General features: G+C 50.1%; 2 protein-coding genes across 7 annotated transcripts in view; both read right to left on the bottom strand.

Moving 5' to 3' along the window:
• Positions 1–574: 574 nt before the first annotated feature.
• On the bottom strand, positions 575–21,344 carry POLL (DNA polymerase lambda). Of its 4 annotated transcripts, XM_085555242.1 has the most exons (10): positions 10,940–12,251; positions 10,550–10,709; positions 10,039–10,336; positions 9,225–9,384; positions 6,663–6,755; positions 6,073–6,396; positions 5,343–5,516; positions 4,331–4,459; positions 2,665–2,833; positions 583–2,395 (listed from the first exon to the last, which is right to left on the bottom strand). In XM_085555242.1, exons 1-10 carry the CDS (start codon positions 11,231–11,233, stop codon positions 2,031–2,033), a joined length of 2,166 nt encoding a protein of 721 aa, XP_085411368.1. In that variant the 5' UTR covers positions 11,234–12,251; the 3' UTR covers positions 583–2,030. The 4 variants fall into 4 exon arrangements, with proteins under 4 accessions (XP_085411367.1, XP_085411366.1, XP_015722505.2 ...); XM_085555241.1 differs by lacking the exons at positions 6,663–6,755; positions 10,940–12,251 and adding an exon at positions 21,214–21,344 and having other exon boundaries at positions 575–2,395; XM_085555240.1 differs by lacking the exons at positions 6,663–6,755; positions 10,940–12,251 and adding an exon at positions 17,118–17,303 and having other exon boundaries at positions 575–2,395.
• Positions 20,633–21,493, bottom strand: part of FBXW4 (F-box and WD repeat domain containing 4) — a 56,637-nt gene continuing 55,776 nt past the window's right edge. For 2 of the 3 annotated variants that reach the window (XM_015867028.2, XM_015867029.2), the window contains one exon: positions 20,633–21,407. In XM_015867028.2, the coding sequence (XP_015722514.1) occupies positions 21,291–21,407 (117 nt within the window). In that variant the 3' untranslated portion in view covers positions 20,633–21,290. The remainder of the gene's footprint in view (positions 21,408–21,493) is intronic. The other variant, XR_001556146.2, reaches the window with a different exon arrangement.

Genomic DNA, 21,493 nt, shown 5'->3' with positions numbered 1-21,493 from the left:
GAGGTGGGAGCCTTTGGCACCCGGGGGTGCTGGCAGAGTCATCGTGATGCAGGGGGAATGGCCCCATCCTTGGACCACGCAGCTGTGGCTGCTGCTGGCCACGGGAGGGCTCTCTGTCCTCTCCAGAGCTCCTGGGCTGGGAGCTGAGGGATGGGAGGGACAGACAGAAGCCCCTTCCCTCACAGTGCAGGGGGCTGGCAGGAGTTCTTTGTGTCCCCAAGAAAGTGGCACTGCCCGGAGAACAGGCCCACTCTGAGCAGCACCAGCCCTTCCCCTTTGTAAAAGCAATAAGAGGAAAACCAGAGCTTTGCTGGGCTGCTGCAGCACCCATTGGACACCACAGAGTGAACTGGAGCCTGAGGGATGGACAAAGGGGAAAGAGATGGGGACAGGAATGCCACATCTCCCTCACCCGTAGTGATGTCCACAGCATGTGACTCTGGTGAGAGGGGCAGCCCCAGCCCCACAAGCAGCAGCTCACCCTGGCACCCAGAGCTGGATGAAAACCCGCGCTCAGCCCGGGACAGCGGTGAGAAGCCCAACACTCAGCTGCAAGGGAGCAAAAAGACAGAGGTAAGAGGAAAAAGAGAAAAGGGATTTATTACACTTTGTGTTTCAAAGCACCAAGACATGCCAGAAGACATTCATTTCCACCAGGTGTTCCATAGAAGGGCTGGGCTGACCAACGACACCGCCTGGATTGAGTCCTTCCCAGCATATACCCTGAGCCCACGGCAGCCACAGCAGCCCTATTTGATGCCCTGGTGGCTGCCTGGCAGCAAACACAGCTCACCCCTGTGTGTGACAGAGATGCAGCAAAGTGCAGAGTGGGGGTGGCCAGGTCCCCTACAAGATAAGGGAGTGTAAGGCCAGCTCGGCCCCAGAGGCTGAGGCAGAAGCACCCACCCCAGCCTCACCAGCAGCTGATGCTGCAGAGCGCTGAAAGCCACTGCAAAATTCACCTTCAGAATATAAAAATAGTTGAGGTTTTCTGAGAAACAAAATTCACTCCCTTGGAATAGAAGGGGTGAGCACACCTGTATGTGTACACACACACACACACACACACACACACACACACTGATCAGTACAGACCAGGTGACTTCCTGGGCATCACACACACAAAATGGGAAAGCTCTGCTTTGCCCAGATTAACACTCAATTATCCATGTTTCTCTGTGCCTCCATGCACCAAACACGCAGCCTTACCAGGTTACATTCAGCATCATTACAATCCTGAGCACAGTCAGCCTGAAGCCCAAGGGCTGCTCCTTTCCTGCACAGAGGGGAAAGGAAAGAAGCCCTCGTGCCCAGGCCAGGACGATGACAGCACTCTGCCCTGCAGGATGCTCAGCACACCATGGACTGAGAACATGCAGATGAAGCACGTAGGTTTCTTACATTCTTTGGGGCTCACGTGGCTCCAGGAGAAGCTGCCTGACACCGTACAATGAGACCCACCAGACAATACAAGTCAGACAGAGGGAGGACACAGCAGCAGCACAGGGAGACCCTTCACATGTCTCACAGTAGAAGTTACCAGCAGCAGCAAGCAGAGGAAAGGGGCTCGTTTCCAGGCCAGGTCAGACCCCTGCTGCCTTCATACACAGCTCAGGACAGAGATTATGGGCATCTGTGCTCACAGAGAGGAAGATGCATCCCTCTTCTCCAGTTCCCAAGCACCAGGAGGGCTTTTGTCATAACGATCTCCAAGCCAGCCTTCTGGAGCTTCCTGGGGAGAGCCAGGCCAGGGTTAGCTGACAGGCACTGAGCTCCTTCAGTAGCCAGGGGCTGCCTGAGAGCTGGGCACAGGCAGACGTGTGACACTGGGCAGCCCTTCCAGCCAGCCTCCAGCCCACGCCCTCTGCTGGGTGAAGCCACAAAGCTCTGCTAGCAGCAGGGCCCCAGTTTGCAGGGAGCTGCTTTGCTGCGATACATTACCCAGTTCACAGTCAGCACAGAAAAGCACTGGAGAAGCCAGCACCCCTCAAAACATCAGCACAGCTCGGAGTGCTGGGTGACAACCGGTGTCACCAGTCCCGTTCCGAGGGCTCTCGGTAAGGCAGCCCCAGCTGAATGAAGACATCTCTCTCGGTCGGGGTGGGCAGAGCATGGCCAGATGCCACCTTGACACCACCAGGGCCTCGCACCACCGCCATGCTGAGGGCATGCTCTGAGAGGCTCATACCCTTGGTCTTGGCCAGGGCACGCATGGAGCGGTTGAAGTGAGCTGAGCCGGTGAAGTAGAGCAGGGCACAGGCAAACTCACTGTAAGGGACCACGATGATGTCCAGACGTCGGTGACGACGGGCTGGCCCAGGAAGGCGGCACACCCCCAGATACTTCTTCTGATCACCATTGTCCTCCTGACTCACCAGGTCATCTGTAAGGAAGCCTGAGGAGAGGGAGCAGGCAAAGGGGGGCTGAGCAGCAGAGCCTGGAATCCCCATTCTGAACTTCCCACAGTCCAGACAGGGGTCTCAGTTTGCTGTAGGGTCCCTACAACAACATAGCCTCAGCCCTGACAGCCTCACAAGAGAGAAGAAGCAATCACATGCCCTTCAATGAAGTCTATTCATGTGTAGCTCTGACCTCAGTCCCTCCTTGGCTTGGCTGTGCTAAGAACAGCTTCGAGCACCGTGTGTCAGCCCCCAGCCCTCTTACCGCTCTCATGGAGGCTGTCAAGCAGCTTGCTGAACAGCCCACGGTGAGACTGACCATCCGGGTGAGTGACCAGCACGTCCACATCTCCACAGGTGGCCTTCCCCCGACGGTAGGAGCCACATGCCACACACACGAGTCCAGGCTTCAGGGCCAGGGCTGCTTGTCTGACCTTCAAGAGCAGAAAGAGGGGAGAAGAGTCACAGACTACTCTCTTAATGACCTCTTTGTCCAGGCAGCAAATGATCTTGCACCTGCCTCAGCCAGTCCTGCAGCTCCAGGGTCTCTGTACAGAGCTGACACCTGGCAGGAATGGCAAACTGCCCCAAGGAGAAGACCAACCTGCTGTCAGAAGCCACGTGTGCTGGAGTGGCTTTCACTCAGCCCTGCAAATGCCCAGCCCACTGCCATACAACACAATGATCTACCAGGCTGCGGTCACTAGTTGGCCATTGATATCAGCTCTTGGGGGAGGCCAGGCTACAGCTGGGCTGGGACAAGTTGGAAGACACAGCAGTGTTAAGGAGGCAGCATCAGAGATACCCCTAATGCAGCCACCTCCAGGCTGGATCCCAGCTCCTACTCTGTGCCGACAGTGCCAGTTCTGATGGCTTCATTCATTAAATGCTTAAGAAAGGCTCCCAGGTCCTTGGACAGAAGTCTGATTGTGCCAATCACCCCATTGGCAGCAAATAATTAGGGGCTCAGCAATTCCCAGTGACCAGGCCATCACAGGGGCTGAGGTTCAGGAAGGTAGTGTCCATGCCCACAGCCCCTTGTCACTCTTGGGGATCATCCTTCATTAGCAAGAGATAAACCCATTAACCTTTGCCCCAGAGGTGCTTCAAGAAGCCACAAGTCTTTCTCATGCGGAGCAAGCCCTCCTCTGGTGTCCTTGCCCCCCTTCTGGCTTTAAATGAAGATTTCTAGAAAACTCCCAACCCCACCCAAAAGCCTAAAAGCTCATCAGATCTCACTGTGACAGGCAGCACAGACAGTGACTAATCCCTTATTCTCTCTTCCTTGCCTGGATCAGAGGTGTGTGCCTGTGTATGGAGGAGAGCACAGTAATCCCATCAAGATAACAATAGGCCCAGCCCCAAGAGCCAGCTCCTCAAACCAGCCTGCCTGGGAAAAGGACCACTCACAACCAAAATGGCTAATCCGGCATATGGGACTGACACCCCAGCAGGAGCCTGGCAGGAGCGTATTCTTTGTGGCCAGGCCCTGTGGCCGAGTGACAGGGTCACGCTGCCTGCTGCCTCCATGGTGATCAGAAAGCACAGGGGTAGCAATGACGGAGCCCCAAGCTCTCTGCTCACATTAGGGTACACTGGCTTAGCACCCCATGCCCATGGTCCTGGAGTGCCATGGCTTACTAGAGCGAGCAACACCCTTCTGCACCTGGATCCTCTTTGCTTCTATCAAGGATATCCAGGGTCTGTCCCAACAGCAACAACCAGCTCATAGAATGCTCATGGATTCCTTTGGAGAAGCAACATCAGGGAATCAGCTCAGGACCTTGGCCAACAGCAGATATCTCAAAGAAGACGAGAGGGAAGGAAGGGGAGCTAGAACCAGCTCAAACCATCATGCCACACGTAGTCTATTTCAAAGCACAGATCCCAGCAAGTCCCCCACTCCAAGGGCTCGGAGACAAGCTACTCACAGTCTGCTCTATTTCTGCAGCTTCCTCCCGAGGCATGCGCTCCAGGAAATCCTCGTAGTGCTTCAGGCCCACAGCCTGCTGGCTGGTGAGAGATGCCTTTGTGCGGATATCATCCAGCGTCCGGAAGCCCTAGTGCAGAACACATCATCTCTGCTGAGACCTCGCTCTTCAAATGCTTTCCACTGGGACCAGGGGAGATTGTATTTAACCTGTCTCAAGATCAGGCTAGTCACAGTTTCTGAAATCACATGTAGAGATTACAGCCTTGTTCCCGGAAAGAAGATATTTAGGCAATCCTCGCACATATTTCTAACCTCCACCATAACTTCAAATCTTAACTAAACCTGACAGAAGGGTGCTGTTCTTAAAGGCAGCTGTGCTCTTTACAGCTTGAATGAAATCAAGTGGTGCAGGCCAAGGAAAGCCTATGGTGTAAACACATATGACATATTTTTAGATGGCAAAGACACCAAACACTACAGGAAGACAGGCTTCACTAGATCTATGCTCAGGAAACAAACTCTTTCTAAGAAGGAACTTAACCAGTGGGCTGGACAGGCTCGTGTTGGCACTTATTTTACAACAAGGTGAAGGGCTGCTCTAATGGCTACAGGAACCAGCCAGGACAACAGGGCAGTGACTGGATTGGGAACTGACAACCAAGACATGCTGGCTCAAGGCTGGACCCCAATAGTGTCACTGCAGTGAGCAGCGTGAGATGAGTCTCCAAGCAGTGGCGGTAACAGAAGAGACAGCACATGTCCTCCATTCCTCCTATCACATCTTTGTCCTCTACTCCACAACCAAACTCAGTCTTGGCTGCCTGCACTCCGTTCTCCCCAAAAACACCCACAACAGGACCCAGCCTCACAATTCCCCCAATAAATGCAGATTTGAATCCCATCTGTGGATAGTGGCAATTGGTAGTTATTTGTAAAAGTAATTCCCCTGCACTCAGAAGCAGTCCTCAAATCACAGCCTGAGAACCACTTGTGTAAAGCACTAAACTTACCTGCTGATACCACATCTGAGCTGTCTTGACTCCTGCTCCCCAGATGTTGGAAAAGAGTTCCAGCACAGGCACACTCTCACTGATATGATCCAGCTTGCGCAGATGTCCACTCTCCAAGATCTCCAGGATCTTCTCTGCCATTCGCTTCCCAATCCCAGGAATATTACAGGCTTCCTAGCAAGAAACCAGAGATGATAGAAGCCACACGCAGTCTGGGGAGCTGTTACTACTCAGAACCCAGTCAGACCGGTGACAGGTAAATGGAAGGACTAGTTCTGTGAGCTGCTCATCTTCAGACCCAGCTTACATAAGTTTGATGCCATGTGAAAAAGAACAAGCATGCAGAACGGGACTGAAACACTACCACACTGAACAGCTGGGCTGTCAGTCTGCCAGCTCCAGATTCAACTGATTTTATATGTTATCTCCAATGCTACTCAGCTGCTGCGGTTTAAAAGGAAAGTGGAAATGACCCCACACTGAAGTTAAGGAAGGCATTTATCTTATGAGTGCTCAGATCCTACCCTAAGAGTTTGAGTATGGGGTAGAGGCTCTGACTCCATGTTTCTGGTGGTCAATGAATCCAACTCACTATACAACAACTTACAGCACAGTTCCCAAGGCATGAAGCTAAGCTGTTTCACACAGAAACAAGAACGGATCTGCCTTATAAAAAGGATGGGATGCAGAGTCCATCTCCCTGTACCACTACTCTGGGAAAGTGTTTTACCTGGTAGGAGGTGACCGGTTTGTGGTAGCTTTTGAGTGCATTGATGGCTTTAGCATAGCCCAGAGCTCTCCACTTGTCCCCCTGGACTGAATAGGCTTTTGCCAGCACTTCCAGCTTCTCAGTGATGCACTGGTTGTGATTCTCCTTCTTGCTGTTGGAGGACTGTGCACAAACCCACTTGCTGGCAGGCTGGACCACTGAGGAAGAGCTGCCGCTGGTCTCCTCTGACAGTTTCACAGGATAGTGGCCAGAAATCAGCGCTTCCAGATCTCCCTGAGTGACACTAGCATCTTCTCCTTCGCTGTCTTCATCAGCATAGACTTTCTTTAGGGAGAGGTAGAAAAGCAGTCATGTGAGAATAAGTGCATGCCTCACATATGTCCCGTTAGCACAGCCTGCTCTGGGGAGTAGGAAGTCAGAGCACTAACCAACCTCCAGGGTATGCAGTGCTCAAATCGCCATCTCAGGAAGTTGTTAGTTATGTGCATACACAGCTCTAAATGTTCTGAGCTACCCAGGCACCCCTTGAACAGTTGATCTGCTGTTCAGATACAACCCAAGAACACACACACTCCCACTGGGAAACCTACTGTTGAACTGGTGTCTGTATAGGCACACCTCTCACATTCAGTCTCTGTGCCTTCCACCCCATGACGCAGATCACAGGAGATACACCCTGAACTCTGCTTTCACGTTACAGACAAAATCTTAACAGGGTACTAAATTACAACCCCCCCATTTTCCCCATGGCTATCTGCAAGAGAAAAGGGGAAGGAAGGAATGCCACAAAGGACTCCACATTCCTCAGTGACAGAAGAAAGAACCAATGTATACATTTGCTGATACTCCCGGCATTAGGATGCCTCTGTGTGGACTTAAGAAACAATGACCCCTGGCTTCAGGTAATGAACAAAAGGGGATAGAAGGAGGAAGCTGAACAGAGGCTTTGAAGACTGCTTTGCTCATTTGAGTCCCCCTCCCTCCTTATGTATAAACACAGGAGTCCATGGAGATACATGAGCTCCTGTACCATGGAAGTAAACCTGAAAGGAACCTGTTTGGGATTCATTCTGAAGTTACACGCTGCACACAAGACCTGTTACAAGTTTCTGCAGTGTATCAGCTTAAGGCAAAGCCACATCCTTACAAACAGTTTCAGCTGACTAGGGAGGCCTGCAAACAAAGTCCCTGCAAGATACAGAGCTGAAGCCATTAGGCAGAAGAGGCAGGATGTTCCTGTGCTTTCCCTTTTGTAATCGTGTTTTATAACTCTGAAAATTGGGTCAGACTGAGGATTTGATAGACTGAAGTAGTTTTATTTGCTTTGAAACTCTGTACGCGACTCCCTGAAGACAATGTTCCCTCTAAGGGCAGCAAAGCCTCAGAGTGTTCAGATCGCTTAGTAAGCCCCTTAAAAGCATTTAAGGAGCATGTTATCCAGCACAGTGTAAACAACTCTACAGCTGGAGCATGCAATTCCCATTCTCTCAGCCAGCAATGTCACATAGGTGAAACAGCACATTAAACCCCAGAATCTCTGTGCTTTGCCAAAAAAGCTGATGGACTTTTTACAAGCAGGCATGCAAAACCAATAGTCTTGTGAGCTTCTAAGCTACTCCAGGATCCTACAGCAGGTGACTTGCAGAGCTGGGTGAGACAGTACAGGGTTCCATAAGCGAATATCTGGCACCACTTGCCGCCTTGCAGAAAACTACAGCAACTTGATGCCAATCACAAAGCAGTTGCTACAGCCTGACTGCCAGCAGGATTTCTGCAGAGTTCACATCCAAACCCCGTTCAGTGCAATACACCAGCACACTTCTTGTTGTCTAGAGAACAGCATCCATCCACGCTAAAAAATATCCAGTGCTTAAATGGATGCTACTTCCACATTAAGATTTCAGTTTCAGCTTCTCTGTTGGTGTCATTTTCTTTTAAGCGTGAGGAACTGTCTTTAGAGCATGACCAGTGGGTCCCCTCTCAACCCCACACAGCCCTAAGCTTGGACCAAGGGCATTTACTCAGGTGCCTACAGATTGTGTTTCTGCATGCAGACTAACAGGAAGTGTCACTGCTTGAGGGGATTTAAAAGAAAAAAAGGCAGCAAGGCGTCCCACAGGCTCTAGCAGCTGTCTGACCACCCAAAGTAAACGTGAGAAGAAAGCAGGACAGTTGCCACAGGATCCATAACAGCACAGAAGTCCCTTTCTTGCTCTTAAGTGTGAAATGTGTTATTAATGATTGCCACTAGAGTTAGAATAAACAGCAAAGACAGGGTTATTGCAAAGGTGATACAGTTAACTAGCCAACTCTATCATACTAGACAATAAATGTGGGGAGAAAAGATACCCCAAGCATGCGTTCATGAGAAAGGAAAACCTAAAACAATGGAGTCCTTGGTGGGATGCCAACTAGGGGATAATTGTAGTGTTTCATAAAAAAAATTCAGCACCTATGACTTGAGACTGAACTAGCAAACACAGCATCAGATACCAGCATTACAAGGCAGCTGCTGTTTTAAGAGGTCTGTGGTAATTTTGCTGCAGATCAGTTTGGATAATGCCAACACAGAAGAGAGTTCAGCAAACTTGGGCAGAAACACAGGAAAAGAAGACAAAGCTGATGGCAGACCTGTGGAAGCTGACTCACAGCAGAGGCCACCAATACCTCAACACAGATATTTTAAGCAGACCATCACAATCATTCTAGTAGCAACCTGATCCACTGCACATGTGTCTGAACAGAGCAGAGAATGTGTCAGTGTGGCTCAGGCAGGAACACGGGATGAAATATCAGTGCTTCCTGAAAAGGAGATATTCTTGGCCAGGGAGCACTCCTCAAAAAGAGGCAGGGGAAACATGATCACTGGAGTGAGCCTTGGCCTGATAGGAGCACCTGGACTGCTAAAGCTAGAAATATTCTGATAGGGATGGGAATTTACGGCGTGTTTTTTCTACTTAAAACACCTAAAGGGATAAAGAGAAGCAATGGCCACATCTACAGCCCAAGCCTGCCAGCAGCAACACACTGAAACATCCCAACAACATCCCTTTGCTCAAAAAATCCAGCATCATAGCCCTGCAGGAATGCTCTTACCAAACAAAGTACACAGGACCTGTCCACAAGGAGCAGAGCCTGTGTGGGAGCCTCACCTCAGATGGTTGCTGCTGTGTAAGGCTGCCCAGGTTTTGCTGTGAGGAATCCCCCATCTGTGCTTTAGCATTTGGTTCTGCTGCACACTCCTCTGTCAAGGACTGAATTTCTTCACTGCCCAGGAGCTGCTGCTGCTGCTGTTCTCCCTCTTCCCGGTACCTGCCAATGATCAGACACCTTAGAAGAGGAGTATTTATCAGCCCCACAAAGTTTGCCCAAAAAAACCTTTACACATATTTTGGAATGAAATAAACAATGTGAATTTTACTCCCAGATTATTCTGGCTTTGGCTCAATCCCCCAGTTTCAATCCATCCCACTGACCCACAACTTCCACTCCAATCTACCTCAGTCTTAAACACTTCTGTGCTTCCATCAAAACATTTTGACCCTAACCTGCGACTGCTGCTCTTTCACACCTTATTTCTTCTTGTGCCTAGTTGTCAGTTCTCTCTCTACTCTTCACCTGCAGTAAGGAACAGTGTTTAATCCTCAGTATCTCTAAAAATAAAAATAGGAAAATCTTGCTATCATTGATGAATTAAGAAGTGCCTTTAGCACCATCAATGAGAAAAAGGACTTCTACTAACACTCTTAGCTCTGCTCCAAGTTCTGCTACCACAAAGAATGGCAGCCAGTCACAAAATCACTAAACTTCACTATCTGTATGGCAAAAAAAAAAAAGGATCCTGAGCTATGCCCAAGGGAGTTGTGAAGAGATGTAGTCTGCGATTGTGAGCGGGGGTCAAAGTTTAGTGCGATTCAATTTAGGATTAAGGCACGATAGAGAGGAAAAACGGCATGACGTGCCTACCTCCGAGGGACAAAGACACTGTAGCCAGCGGTACTGAGCAGCTTCTGATCTCTAATGCAATCACTGAGCCAGGATGCCTTCACCAGCTGCAGCCTGGAAGGCAGCTTGGCTAATTTCAGGAGCCGAAAGGCCCGATCACAGTCCATATCTTCAGCTACAATGACGTGAGTCACCTCTGAGCAGAGACGGTTGTGTACACATCCTCCATTCTGGACAATCTGCTTGTGGAAGATCTCTGCTCTAGCTTGGCCAATGCCAGCTTGCAGCACGTAGGCACTGACTGGCTTCAGCCACTCCGCTGTGGAAAAGCACAGAGGCAGGAAATCAATGACAGAGAAACAGTGTCCTGAACTAAATGTGCTACATATCTTAGGTGGCACATGGGCTGGACACATTGAAGCCAGCCAGACCTCTTCAGAAAATACACTTGGGCCATAAGAAGCCTTTAGGGCATAACACCTCCAGGCAGCAAGGTGGGATAGCACTGTTACATCCTATACATGGGACTTACCCTCGGGCTCCTCCATTCCTTCCTTTGGGATCTTTGGAGGGACGCCTTTCCCCGAGTCCTCCCTCACCTTCTTCCTCTTGGGAAAGGCTTTGACAATCCCCCGTGGTTCCATTGGCCGGGCTGTGCCTCGCTCCCCTGGGGGGAAGTTAAGCTGCAGCTGCTGAACAGCAGTAAGAACAGAGAAAGCTGCTTAAAACAGTTACACACAATCAAAAACAACTTAATTTTCGCATCTTTTGCTTATGGCCTTTGTCGGTCGGTACCGCTGGTTTGTTGTTGTTGGGGAATTGGGCTGGCACCGATCCCTGTGAGGGCCCCATAGGGCTGACAGAAGGCCCGGAGCCCATAGCGGGGAGGGGGGCTCACCCAGCCGCGCTAGGCCGCACTCACCTCCGGGTCGCCGGCAGAGGCCTTCCGGGCGGCGGCGGAAGTGTGAGCGTTGCCGTGGCCACGGGCCCCGGCCGCCATGGCGGTACCGAGCTGGTTGGAGAGGCTGCAGGCCGCCAGCAAGACCGCGCTGCTGCAGGACGGTAAAGGAAGCGGAGAGCCGGGGTGGGAGCCCGCATTACCCTTATCTCCCACCGGGGTGTTTTGGGGAGACCCTGCGGGAAGAGAGCGCGGCTTGGGCACTATGGGCGGAAACGGGTCTGTAAACGTGGGGACACGGCCCTGTGCTGCTGCCATCGTGCAAGGAAGCGGGGTACCGAGCCCTACACACAGGGGTAAAGCTATTCCTATTGACCGTCAGCCCCTGCTCTGCTTCTAGGGAAACGGAAGATCCACTACCAGTTTGAGGATGGGAAGGAGATGGCTGAGGAGTACGACATGAAGACCAGCCAGTTACTGAGTAAGTGGGGTGATGGGTCGGTATGTGCAGGGCTGGAGTGGGGGGAGGCACCGTCTGGGCAGGAAGGAAGCGCCCCTAAATATACCTGAACTGTTCCTGGAGCTCCCCCTCCCTTCTGAAGGGACATAACTATGGTTGATTAGGCCTAAAGTGTTCTCGCTTCCTTGAGCAATCTTTGCTTCAGCCCAGGATCACTCCCAAACTGCTTGTCACTCACAACAGACTTAATGGCACTAAATGGGACTGCCAGCTCGCACATGCCTCAGCCCATGCCTGGCTGTACTAGGGTGAAACGTGCCTTTTGGAGGCTTCTGCAGCCACAGACGGACAAGGTGTTGGTCACAGATCTTATCCAAAACCACAATTGAGGCATGGCACCTGTTGTGAACCTACTGTGGCTTTAGTATCAAATAGCAAAAAAGAGGCAGTTAGTGCACAGTTCTTGGATTCGGGAGTAGTCCAGCTAACTGATCCACTTATACCAAGGTGGAAATAACTGAAATTAAGGGAAAAGGCTTATTGTAATTTCAGTTTAAGGTGCTGGGCAGCTTTGTTGGTAATTTGCTGGAGTTCTTCCTATAAAGCAGAATAACAGAATCTCTTCTTCCTTCTACAGGTAGAAGGTGGCGAGAGAAGAACACCCTCGGGGGCACTGGCAAATGGCAGGTTGAAGTGGGAGACCCAACTTTGCCTCTCCTGGGGCCACTAGAAACAGAGCTCATAAAGGAAAGCAGCTCTAATGTACGTAACAGCCTGCAGGCATTAGGTCTGCACCTAAAACTATCTACCTAGCCTTGTACTTACAGCAGTAGGCTTCAGATCACTCACTGCCCCAAGAGACAGCCTTAACCTGCCCAGTGCTCTGCTACAAAGAATCCCAAAGGTCTGGGGAGAAAGAGGGCACGGTTTAGGTTCTTTTGAGGTCTCCAGGAGATTTGTGGTTCCTGTAAATCAAGAAACTGTTCTGCTGTGGTAGCCAGCTATTGTGCTAGCTTCCACAAAAGTAGGCTGAAAGGAAGGCCAGAGCCAGGAAAGTGAGGTGATAACAGTGAAAAGCCAACACAGGCAGTGTGTAACAGGCTGCTCTTTAACACAGCACTGGCTGTTTTACCTCCTGTCCCACTAGCGTAGGGGTGGAGGTTTTAGTCTCTCACTTTCTTTTCTATAGATCTGAAACACAAGAGCAGCTCTGCGCAGCAGACTGGGGCAGAAGCCCAGTTTCACTGTAACACTGCTGTGGGACTCCCTTGGTGAATGCCTTCAGCGTCCTACAAGCAGAGCAGGCAACACCCTTAGTAAATGCTAGTCCTTCAGAACTGATGCTCAGGCAGTTTCTTGAGTTGTTCCTTAATAATCCAATGGGAAAGAAGAGATACTCCCATGTGAGTAAGAGAAAAGGGTACAAGGAGGAGAGAGGAGACAGATGGAGGGGTTTTGCTAAAGGTACTTGTTTGCTGTAGCCTGTCTTCATGAGGAAGGACACCCTGACCAGCTTCCAGTGGCGGATCCGTAACCTGCCCTACCCCAAGGAGGTCTACAGTGTCACTGTGGAGAAGGAGCAGCGCTGCTGTGTTATCCGGACCACAAACAAGAAGTCAGTAAGAACAGCACTGCCAGTGCTGATAGTCCCTCGGGGTGGGCTGGCACAGAGGGCAGGGTGGTGTTGGCAGAGGGGTGATGTCCCTTCTTGCCTTTGAGGTACCATACATTAGACAGAAAGAGCCATGCCAACTGCAGTTTCCACTTCCAGCTGCCTCAGACTGACCAAAAAGCCCCTCAAGCTCAGCAGTGGACTTTGCAGACTTATCTCACAGTTCATTAGCAAGGTGTTTAGTCTGTTCTTTTCTTGTCAAATATTATTCCCAAAGAGAAATGAAATAATACCTTTGCAGACCTGTGGAAGCTAGAGCTTCCCATCCTCTTCCTGAGACATAGTACTTTGGTTTAGCCATTGCATCATTGAGCCTTAACTACCTCAGTGGAATAGGCCAGGATGAGCAGGAGTGTTGGGGAGAGATGGCAAGGAGGGAGCGTTAGGAAAACAAGAGAGAATGTTAGAAGGCCAGTGAAAGACTGGGATAAATACACCAGTACGAAAAGCTGGGCAGCCTGTCCTTTGGTTGCCTTTCCTCCCCAGCATTGCTGCAGAACCCGGGAGGATCAGGCTCGTGGGTAAAAACCACAGCGCTGCTTTCCAGCCTGCACCCTGCCCTCTTTCAACCGCACCTTGCTGCTGGCTGTAGGTGGTGCTGTTGGCAAAGAACTCGCTCTGCCTTGGGAACTGAACAGCTTTCAGGACAGCAGAACCCAGTTTTCCGGCAATAGTTTACCACATCAGGGACCATGGCAAGGGAAAGTTTAAGCTCTGCAGATGGGCACACCTGGATGCTCAAAAGTACGAGGAAGCTGACAGTAGGAAGGGGAGGTCTGCCCTATGAAAGCAGATTCAGTGCTAAAACAGAAAGTTTCTGGCCTGAATCCACAGAGAAGGATTTGCAAGAAAAGAACGGAGAGACCTAAGGTTATAACATACACTAAGGTTTCACCTATGTCCTACCTGACTTCAAGGTTTTTTGTACCATTCTCAGGATAACATATAGAGTTGTCCCACAATCATACTGCAGCTACACACTCACAGTATCAGAGATAGCTGAAGGACATGAAAGCTGCTCGTGGCCTGCAGATGAAAGTTAAGGGCTTTGGGAATGAAAGCTGAAAGTCATCTCAGTGGGGATCAGGGACAGACTCCAGCACTGGAGTACTTAGTACAGGCTCCAGGATATCTTATATCATTTCTCCTGGGTCTTGGCCAGGGCAAGACACCACTCAGCAACTAATTCCAAGATAGCAACAAAGGCATGGGGCGTCCACAGCGAGAGCGTGCATCACTATGGGAGAGAAAGGAAACCTCAGAGCCTCTCCAACCCTTGGAAGTCAGCCACGCTGCCTCTGAGCAACAGAGCTGTGCTGACCGCCAGCCAGAGGCACAAGCAACGGGATGGGTTGCCAAGTCACTACTGAGTAGCTCAGCAATAAATTCTCAGCATACCAGTAGCAGTTTTCCCTACAGGCTGACAAAAAGTGGATTTCCAGTAGGAAAAAAAATATAGAGGTGACTTCACATACACGCTGTGGCACTCAAGCCAGGATTGAGGCTCAGAGTGCAATACTGCCCTTGGCCATGGGGTGAGAGGCGAGGGCAGCGAATCTCCCTGCTTCGGCAGGGATAACCTCCCGTCAGCTACCTTCCCAGCCCAGACGGGAGCTCTTCACATCCACCAGTCACTCCCATTCCCTCTGGCCACGGCAAGGGCTGCTCAAGTGGGATTTGCTTAAAACCTCTCGCTGTAAAATAAATCCATTAAACTAAACTCTAAAAACAAACCCAGAAAGCCTTCTCCCCAAACGCCAAACCTGATTCAATTATTGTAGCAAGAGGCGGTGGTAATGCTAGGAGGAGGAGGGGGTGGCCAGGCAGATCTGGTTTCCTTTGATCTTGTCACAGATTTTAGTTTGAGGCCAGCCAAAGCCATTCTTCTCCCCATCTCCTTAGTCCTGGGGCAGCAGAATGCTGCTGTTTCATTGATAACTCCCAAGACCTTTTGAAACAGTGGTTTTTTTTTTCTGTGTACTGCTTTTTTTTTTTTCTTTTTCTTTCTTTTTTTTTTTTTTTTGGTCTAATCGGTAAGAAGTTAACACTTCCTTAACATGTCTTTGTGTTCATCTAATCTCTGCTGTTTAACCTTTGACATCTCCCTTATTATCCATGTCTGCCACCTTTTCCAAATACCGACAGCAGTGACAACACAGAACGGTTTGAGCCCTGCGGTAACAAGCTGCGTACATTCCTCCCACTGCACCAGGAGAGCCATTTGCCCTTTGTAGCTGTTTTCACCATGACTTGGAAAATAAACTGCAATTTGGGCAGGGAAGCCAAACCTCACATGCAATCAGATGAATGGAGAAGAACCCGTAGTTGCATGGCAGTAACTGCTGCCCGTTCATGTTCATCTTTGGGCACCTCAGTACTAGCTACAAGTCAGTTCCTTGGAGAGAACTACCAGTTCTTGGAGAGAATTACCCATGAAACTGCTGGTAGAGACTAAAAACCCAACCGTGCCTCCAGAGGGACATAGGACCAACAGCTAGTGCGTTTGGTGCAATCCTAGATGGCAGCAGCAGAGGCAGGGCAAGCCATGCCAATAGAGAAGGGCCTTGGCAAAATGTAGAATGAAGGTCTATAAGGTTCCATTCCCCATACCAGGAAATCTCTTAGCAGCACAGAGAGCTTAAAACCCCCTCCATTTCTACCAGCAACATATCCCCTTCATACTGAGCAAAGCCCAAAGTTTGGTCTATGGAGAGACAGGATGGTTAGGGAGCTGGCAAAAACCTTTCTATCCCCTCCTTTGATGCGAGAGTGGGAAACCAGGTAAAGACCAGGGCAAGGTTGCTGGGAGTGCAGAACATCACCACAGCCAGCATTGGGGCTGCATGGAGATGCTGCAGAGTAGAGGCTCAGGTGGCTGTTGGCAGTTACACTTGGAGGGCAGTGCCTGAGTGCCACCATGTCACCAAAGCAGGATATGATCTAGGAAATACAGTAGGAGCAAGTGGGAGACAAAATAAAGGTTTGAGAAAGGCTGCAACACCTCGCAGCTCTCAGGAAAGTAAGTCACAGGCACAAGGACTTTGACAGGTAACTTAAAGGGAATAAAAGGAAATGAGCAGGAATAAAGATAAGGAACATCCTCCAGCAACGCTGAGTGTTCTATCCCCAGTTATGCCTGACACTTCTTGAGGGCAACCTGGAGGGACCAAACCTGCTCCCATATACCAAAGCTTTTCAGGACTTTGCCAGCTCTAATTCCCAGTTTAGAGGTTTGTTTCCAGTGCTCCCACCAACCTGGGGCCACCAACAGGCATACAAGCAAGGCACAGAGTCCTCCTGCCAACCCTGAGGGGTCCATTCCCCCCTGCATTTACCCTGCTGGGAGTTTACCTGCTCCCTGCAGACCCCTGTTCATGAAACAGAGGTAGGCATAGTGGAGATGCAAGAGTACACCTTGCAGAATAACAAGTAGCTGAGGAGAATAGGAACTCCATCCTTCTCATTTCTGTCTTCTCTTATTTGTAGGTACTACAAGAAGTTCACTATTCCTGACCTGGACCGATACCGGCTCCCCCTAGATGCAGCTGCCCTGAGCTTCACCCATACCAACAACACCCTGATCATCACGGTGAGGTTTTAGCCATACAGAACAGCACTTTGGCCTTCCCTTTTATGTCCACAAAGTTGTTAAAATTCTTACATGTGGGGAAGCAAGGCAGAGCAAGGAGATATGCTGTGGGTCACTGCTGAGTCCTCTGTCACAGTCACTGGCAGTTTTAGATTACACTGGACATGCTGACACTGGCCAGGACAGCCCAGGCCACCGGAGGGGCCCTGCTTGCTCATCAAGGTGACTTGCAAGTGGAACAGGGTCTACAGTGCCCTGTTTTCCATGTACCCCCCTCCCACTGGCCTGAGCAAGCCTGCTCTCTCAGCAACAAAGTTTGTCTTGGCTCAGAGCATGCTTTCATGCTCTGTGCATGAGTGTTAAAGACTCCAAGGTCCCGCTGCACTTGGAGGTCTCTCAGCCTTAAAAAAGTCACCTGCTGCTTTTTGCCAGCAAGGAGACACATGGTGGAAGTTAAGAGTCCAGCAAAACGAGCACTTACCTGCTGCAAGGAGCATCCGGAGGCAGACATGCTTTTGAGTAGCATGTGCTCATCTTAAACACGGAAGCCAGCTACCAAGAGCGCATCCTCTCTGAGGGAAACCTCACAGCAGAGCTGGGGGTGGGTGTGCAGAGGAAACAGGCCAGGAGGTGCATCCTGAGTGCTTTGGAGCTTCTGTTTGCTACACACCCAACCCTTGCCAAAAAGCACCTGCATCCACCACTAAGCTGCAGCTGGGCAAGAGGGCTCTGAGGGGAGGACAGAGGAACCGCAACTCCTATTTCTCTTGCCTTTAAAAAAAAATGGAGATTATATATATAAAACACGTGTGAGCATATGACCAATGAGCACACCAGGGATACGCACAACACAGCTTGCCAGGATATTCCAGAGGTGTTGGTGGAGGCCAAGACTCCACATGCAATTAGGAAGTTTTACTTGCACTGTAACTGACACTTCAGATCTTGGCAGATGTCCCTACCATGAGGGCACCACCTCTCCAAGCAGGCATTAGAGGTAGCTGATAATGGAAAGACCTCCCTTGTCAAGAGGACCCAGCTGTGTAGTTTCCACCCAACAAGAGCTGTGCTAACAGACACCCTGTTGCATGCAGCCTCGCTCCAGTTAGTTTGTTTGGAGCAGAGGCTGAACAGGAGTGCTATGGGCATTTCTCTATCCTACAGTACCAGAAGCCAAAGGAGATCCTGGCTGCGGAAAAGGAGTTGCAGAAGGAGCTGAAGAAGATTAAGGCAGCAAACAGTGGGGATGGTGACTGCAAGACCCAATAGGCAGTGGCTGCTAAGAGGCTGAGGTAATGGGGACAGCTCTCTGCCACAGCTTCATGGTATTTATTTTGCCTTTTCTAATAAAAAATTGTCGTGTTGTTAATAGAGCTGTTTGGAGGAATTTTTGCAGGCCCAGGGAAACTGCAAGGCAGTCTGTCTTTTGCCACCTGGCCTGATTTACGTGGACTTTTATGATCCTTCTATTAGTTGTGGGAAGCTGCAGCAAGCAAAGAAAGTATGTCACAGCTGCAATCAGCTGCCCTTTCCCCATCCTGTAGTGCGAGAAGGAACATGAAAGCTGGGTAGTTCCCCACGTGGAGAAAAAGAACCCCTTCCTCACACCTGTTACCTGCCTGGAATGTGCTTGGAAGCAGCTCCCTCGTGTTGTTGCACAGGGTCCTCCATACTGTTAAAATGATGTTCTGGTGACTGGTTTCTCTGCAAACAGCTTCAGTGCTTAGGCTTGAGAAGGCACAGCATACGAAATAGGGTGAAGAGCTGCTTCCTTATGACCAGCCATGTGCAACGTGACATGCAGGATGCAGGGCTGTTGTGCAGCATGAAGAAACTCAGATGCAGCTGCCTTCATTTGCATGACACGGAAGTGAACATGGTGACAGGAGCCACTGGCCAACTCAAGGGTAGCCGAACCTCCTGAAACCTTTGCAGGCCTTGTCCCAATGTAAGTCTCACTGTAAAGACAGCACCCTGTGCATGGGGACAACTCCATCAATGCTCGTTTAACAGCTCACCTTCCAGCTGGCTACTGTCCTCATTGTATCAACCATCCCTGTGCTTAGACTTCTGCATGTCCTTTCATCCCCAGTTCATATTTGAACAGCTTCTGCCCAGAACAAATGCAACTCTTCAGTGTGCGTGCTGTGGGCTCCCAGCATAGCTCCCATGACAAGCATGCTTTCAAACCACAAAAACTACTTAGAGCTTTGCTGGCATCCTCAGTCATACCCTCCGTGCTGCCTAACTTCAGCTCCCATCTGCAGTCTTCCCAAGGCACTGTCGACAGGCAGAACTCAGCAGAAGCGGTGTGCCAAGCCCCACTTCTGGTCTTCCCATTCCTTAATGGAATGTTGAGGTGGGAGGGTGCATCCTTCAACCAACCAGTGCTGGCATCACCGTGGATTTGCAGCTCTGTTCTAGGTTTCAACCAGAAAGAACCTAAGAGCAGATAGATAGAAAAGTGCAGGATCCACCAACGGGGGCTGAAGAAAGGGAATGGCAGGACTGGCAGGCAGCAGTGTTGCAGGTGGGGCTATCACAGGACACACGAGGGACACTGTTCACATAATCTGCTGACACGCTCATTCCTACTCTGAGCCTTGCCCAAGTCCCAGTGCAATAAAGAACCTCTCCTCCCACCCAACATTAACCCAAATCCTTCAGAGTCTCTCTCTGGGGACTCTGTCAGAGACATTTAATATCTCCGTCCCTCCCCCCAACTTGCTGTTTCATTAAAGGACCTGGAACACTGCAGGATCTGAGAAAACACAGACCTTCCTCCCCACTTCCAAGCTCTGCCATCTCTAGTCTTGTGTCTCATGCCTAATCATGTACCTAAAGCTCTTCTCCCATGCAGAGCTTGAAGTGCTCCGAGCAACACGGCAACAGTATTTAGCAGCCCCTGACACAAAGCTCCATCTTTTGGACAACAGCTCCATGTTACCTGTAGTCCAGAGGTCTTCTCCAGAATCATTATCCTGGACCAGCTGTCTTTGGGATTTACAGATCTGCATAGATGGAAGATTGCTCCAGTAGCAACATCTTTTTACAGCAGTAGATCAGTGCCTGGGGCACTTAGATATCAATTCTGCCACTTAAGACTCCAGGAGAACATGTGGCACCACAGCAGCTACATGGAAGCTGGCAGTAAGCTGTCATAATTGTCAGCAGAGCTGGATCACAAACTGAGACAGGAAGCTGTGCTGGAAAGAGCTTTGTGAGAATATGATCCTGCAGCAAAGCCAATTACTTTGCACCCTGAGCTGCTGTCTCACATCCACTGGGAGTGGAGGGCTGTCTTCAAGCAGGTGAGAACCTGGTTGATTCCACTCCCTCCTTGCTCCAACAGGGACTCCAGCACACACCTTCCAATCACTGTGGGTCAAAAGAGAAAAGCAGCCTCCTGAAGGCAGAAATTGCCGTTCAAGTCCTAACAAAGCACCATGCTGGCTGCTTTGTCCTAAAGGTGCTGCCAACTTGTGACACAAAAAGTCTCATTTACCTATCCAGGATGCACGAACTCGCAGCCTAATAAGAGTTCATGCATCTCCTTCTCCAAGGAGGACCAGATCCCAGACAATACTGCACTCATCCACAGGCATCCACAATCATTCAAACAGCATAGAATACATGAAAGCTACAGCTGGGAGATTCAGTTCTGGTCAGGTTCAGAAGGCCGTTGCAAAAAAGTTGAGCCCTCTTAGGTGTTCCCACAGAATCCCAGTGAGTCACAGCAAGGCCTTGGTGTTTGCACTAGCCTGGTTTGCTGCTTGTGTGCAGGCAGCAAGTGAGTTTGTGCTTTTGTTCCTTGTTTGAATAAGTGGTCTGAGAACCAAGATCCCAGCAACTGCCTTCAATGCAGAAGTGTCACAGCATCTACCCAGAGAGAGACCCTCCAGTCATACAGGCTGTCTGAAAACAGGGCCAGTTTCCTCTACAACCAGCAGATAATATCACAGCTCCTCTGGGACTTGAAACAAAACAAACACTCTCTTCTGTTTCCCTTCAGAGTTTTATTTAGCAAAATACAACTGTTTCAGCCCTGCCAAGTGCACTGTCTGACCTGATGGCCAGTTAGGGGAGGCATACACTGAAAGCAGGGCTGGCTCTGCCTTTTAGCTCAATTCTTTCTCTTGGCTGAAAAGGACAGCACAAGCAGCTGTCAAGAGAGCAAGCACAGGTGAAAAGGAGTCCCTGTTCTAGGCACTTTCCCTTCTGCCAAATCAGTGTACCCCACACACACAGACTTGCTTCACGTGGCTCAGTTTGGCTGATCTCAACCTGACCAGCATACAAGCTGATAGGGCGTTCTGGCTCAACCTGCCCCTCAAATGTATCCACAGGAGAGTTTGAAAAAGAAAAAAAAAAAAAAAAGAAAAAAAGGAACAAAACAAAACAAGAACAGATAATATTACAAACCCTGACTTGTACAAAATAAAAAATGTAAAGGTCAATTGGCCTTTATTTCCACTAAGGGGCAGATGAAGTTGAGAAAACCTTGCCCCTTCCGGACTCTTTAACATAGCTTTCTGGCAGGTAAAGAATCTCTATAGAAGCCTTTGGGCCACTCTCACCTCTCCTGCCCTGCTTTTCCCTGATCCAAGTGTCAACTTTGCTGAGTTGGGGCGACCAGAAGCAGTTACGGTGCCCTTCACGAGGCCGTGAAGTCAAGGACATGCAAGGCTGATGCCAGGGCAGCGTACAGATGGGTGGTACTGAAACGGAGGCAGTACACTGGGCTGCTGGTGGGTGAAGACAGGTGAAAGCTCTGCAAGAAAACAGAAGAGTCAGTGTTTCAAAGAAGAGGTCAGCCCACAGACCCCAACAGGTTTTTCAGGCCCGAACAGTCAGACG

Source organism: Coturnix japonica, chromosome 8, assembly GCF_054131305.1.
Source record: "Coturnix japonica strain WE chromosome 8, WE-NBRP24, whole genome shotgun sequence".
Classification (NCBI taxonomy): Eukaryota; Metazoa; Chordata; class Aves; order Galliformes; family Phasianidae; genus Coturnix; species Coturnix japonica.
The sequence above is the reverse complement of the archived record's forward strand: the minus strand, read 5'-3'. Positions and strand labels throughout refer to the sequence as shown.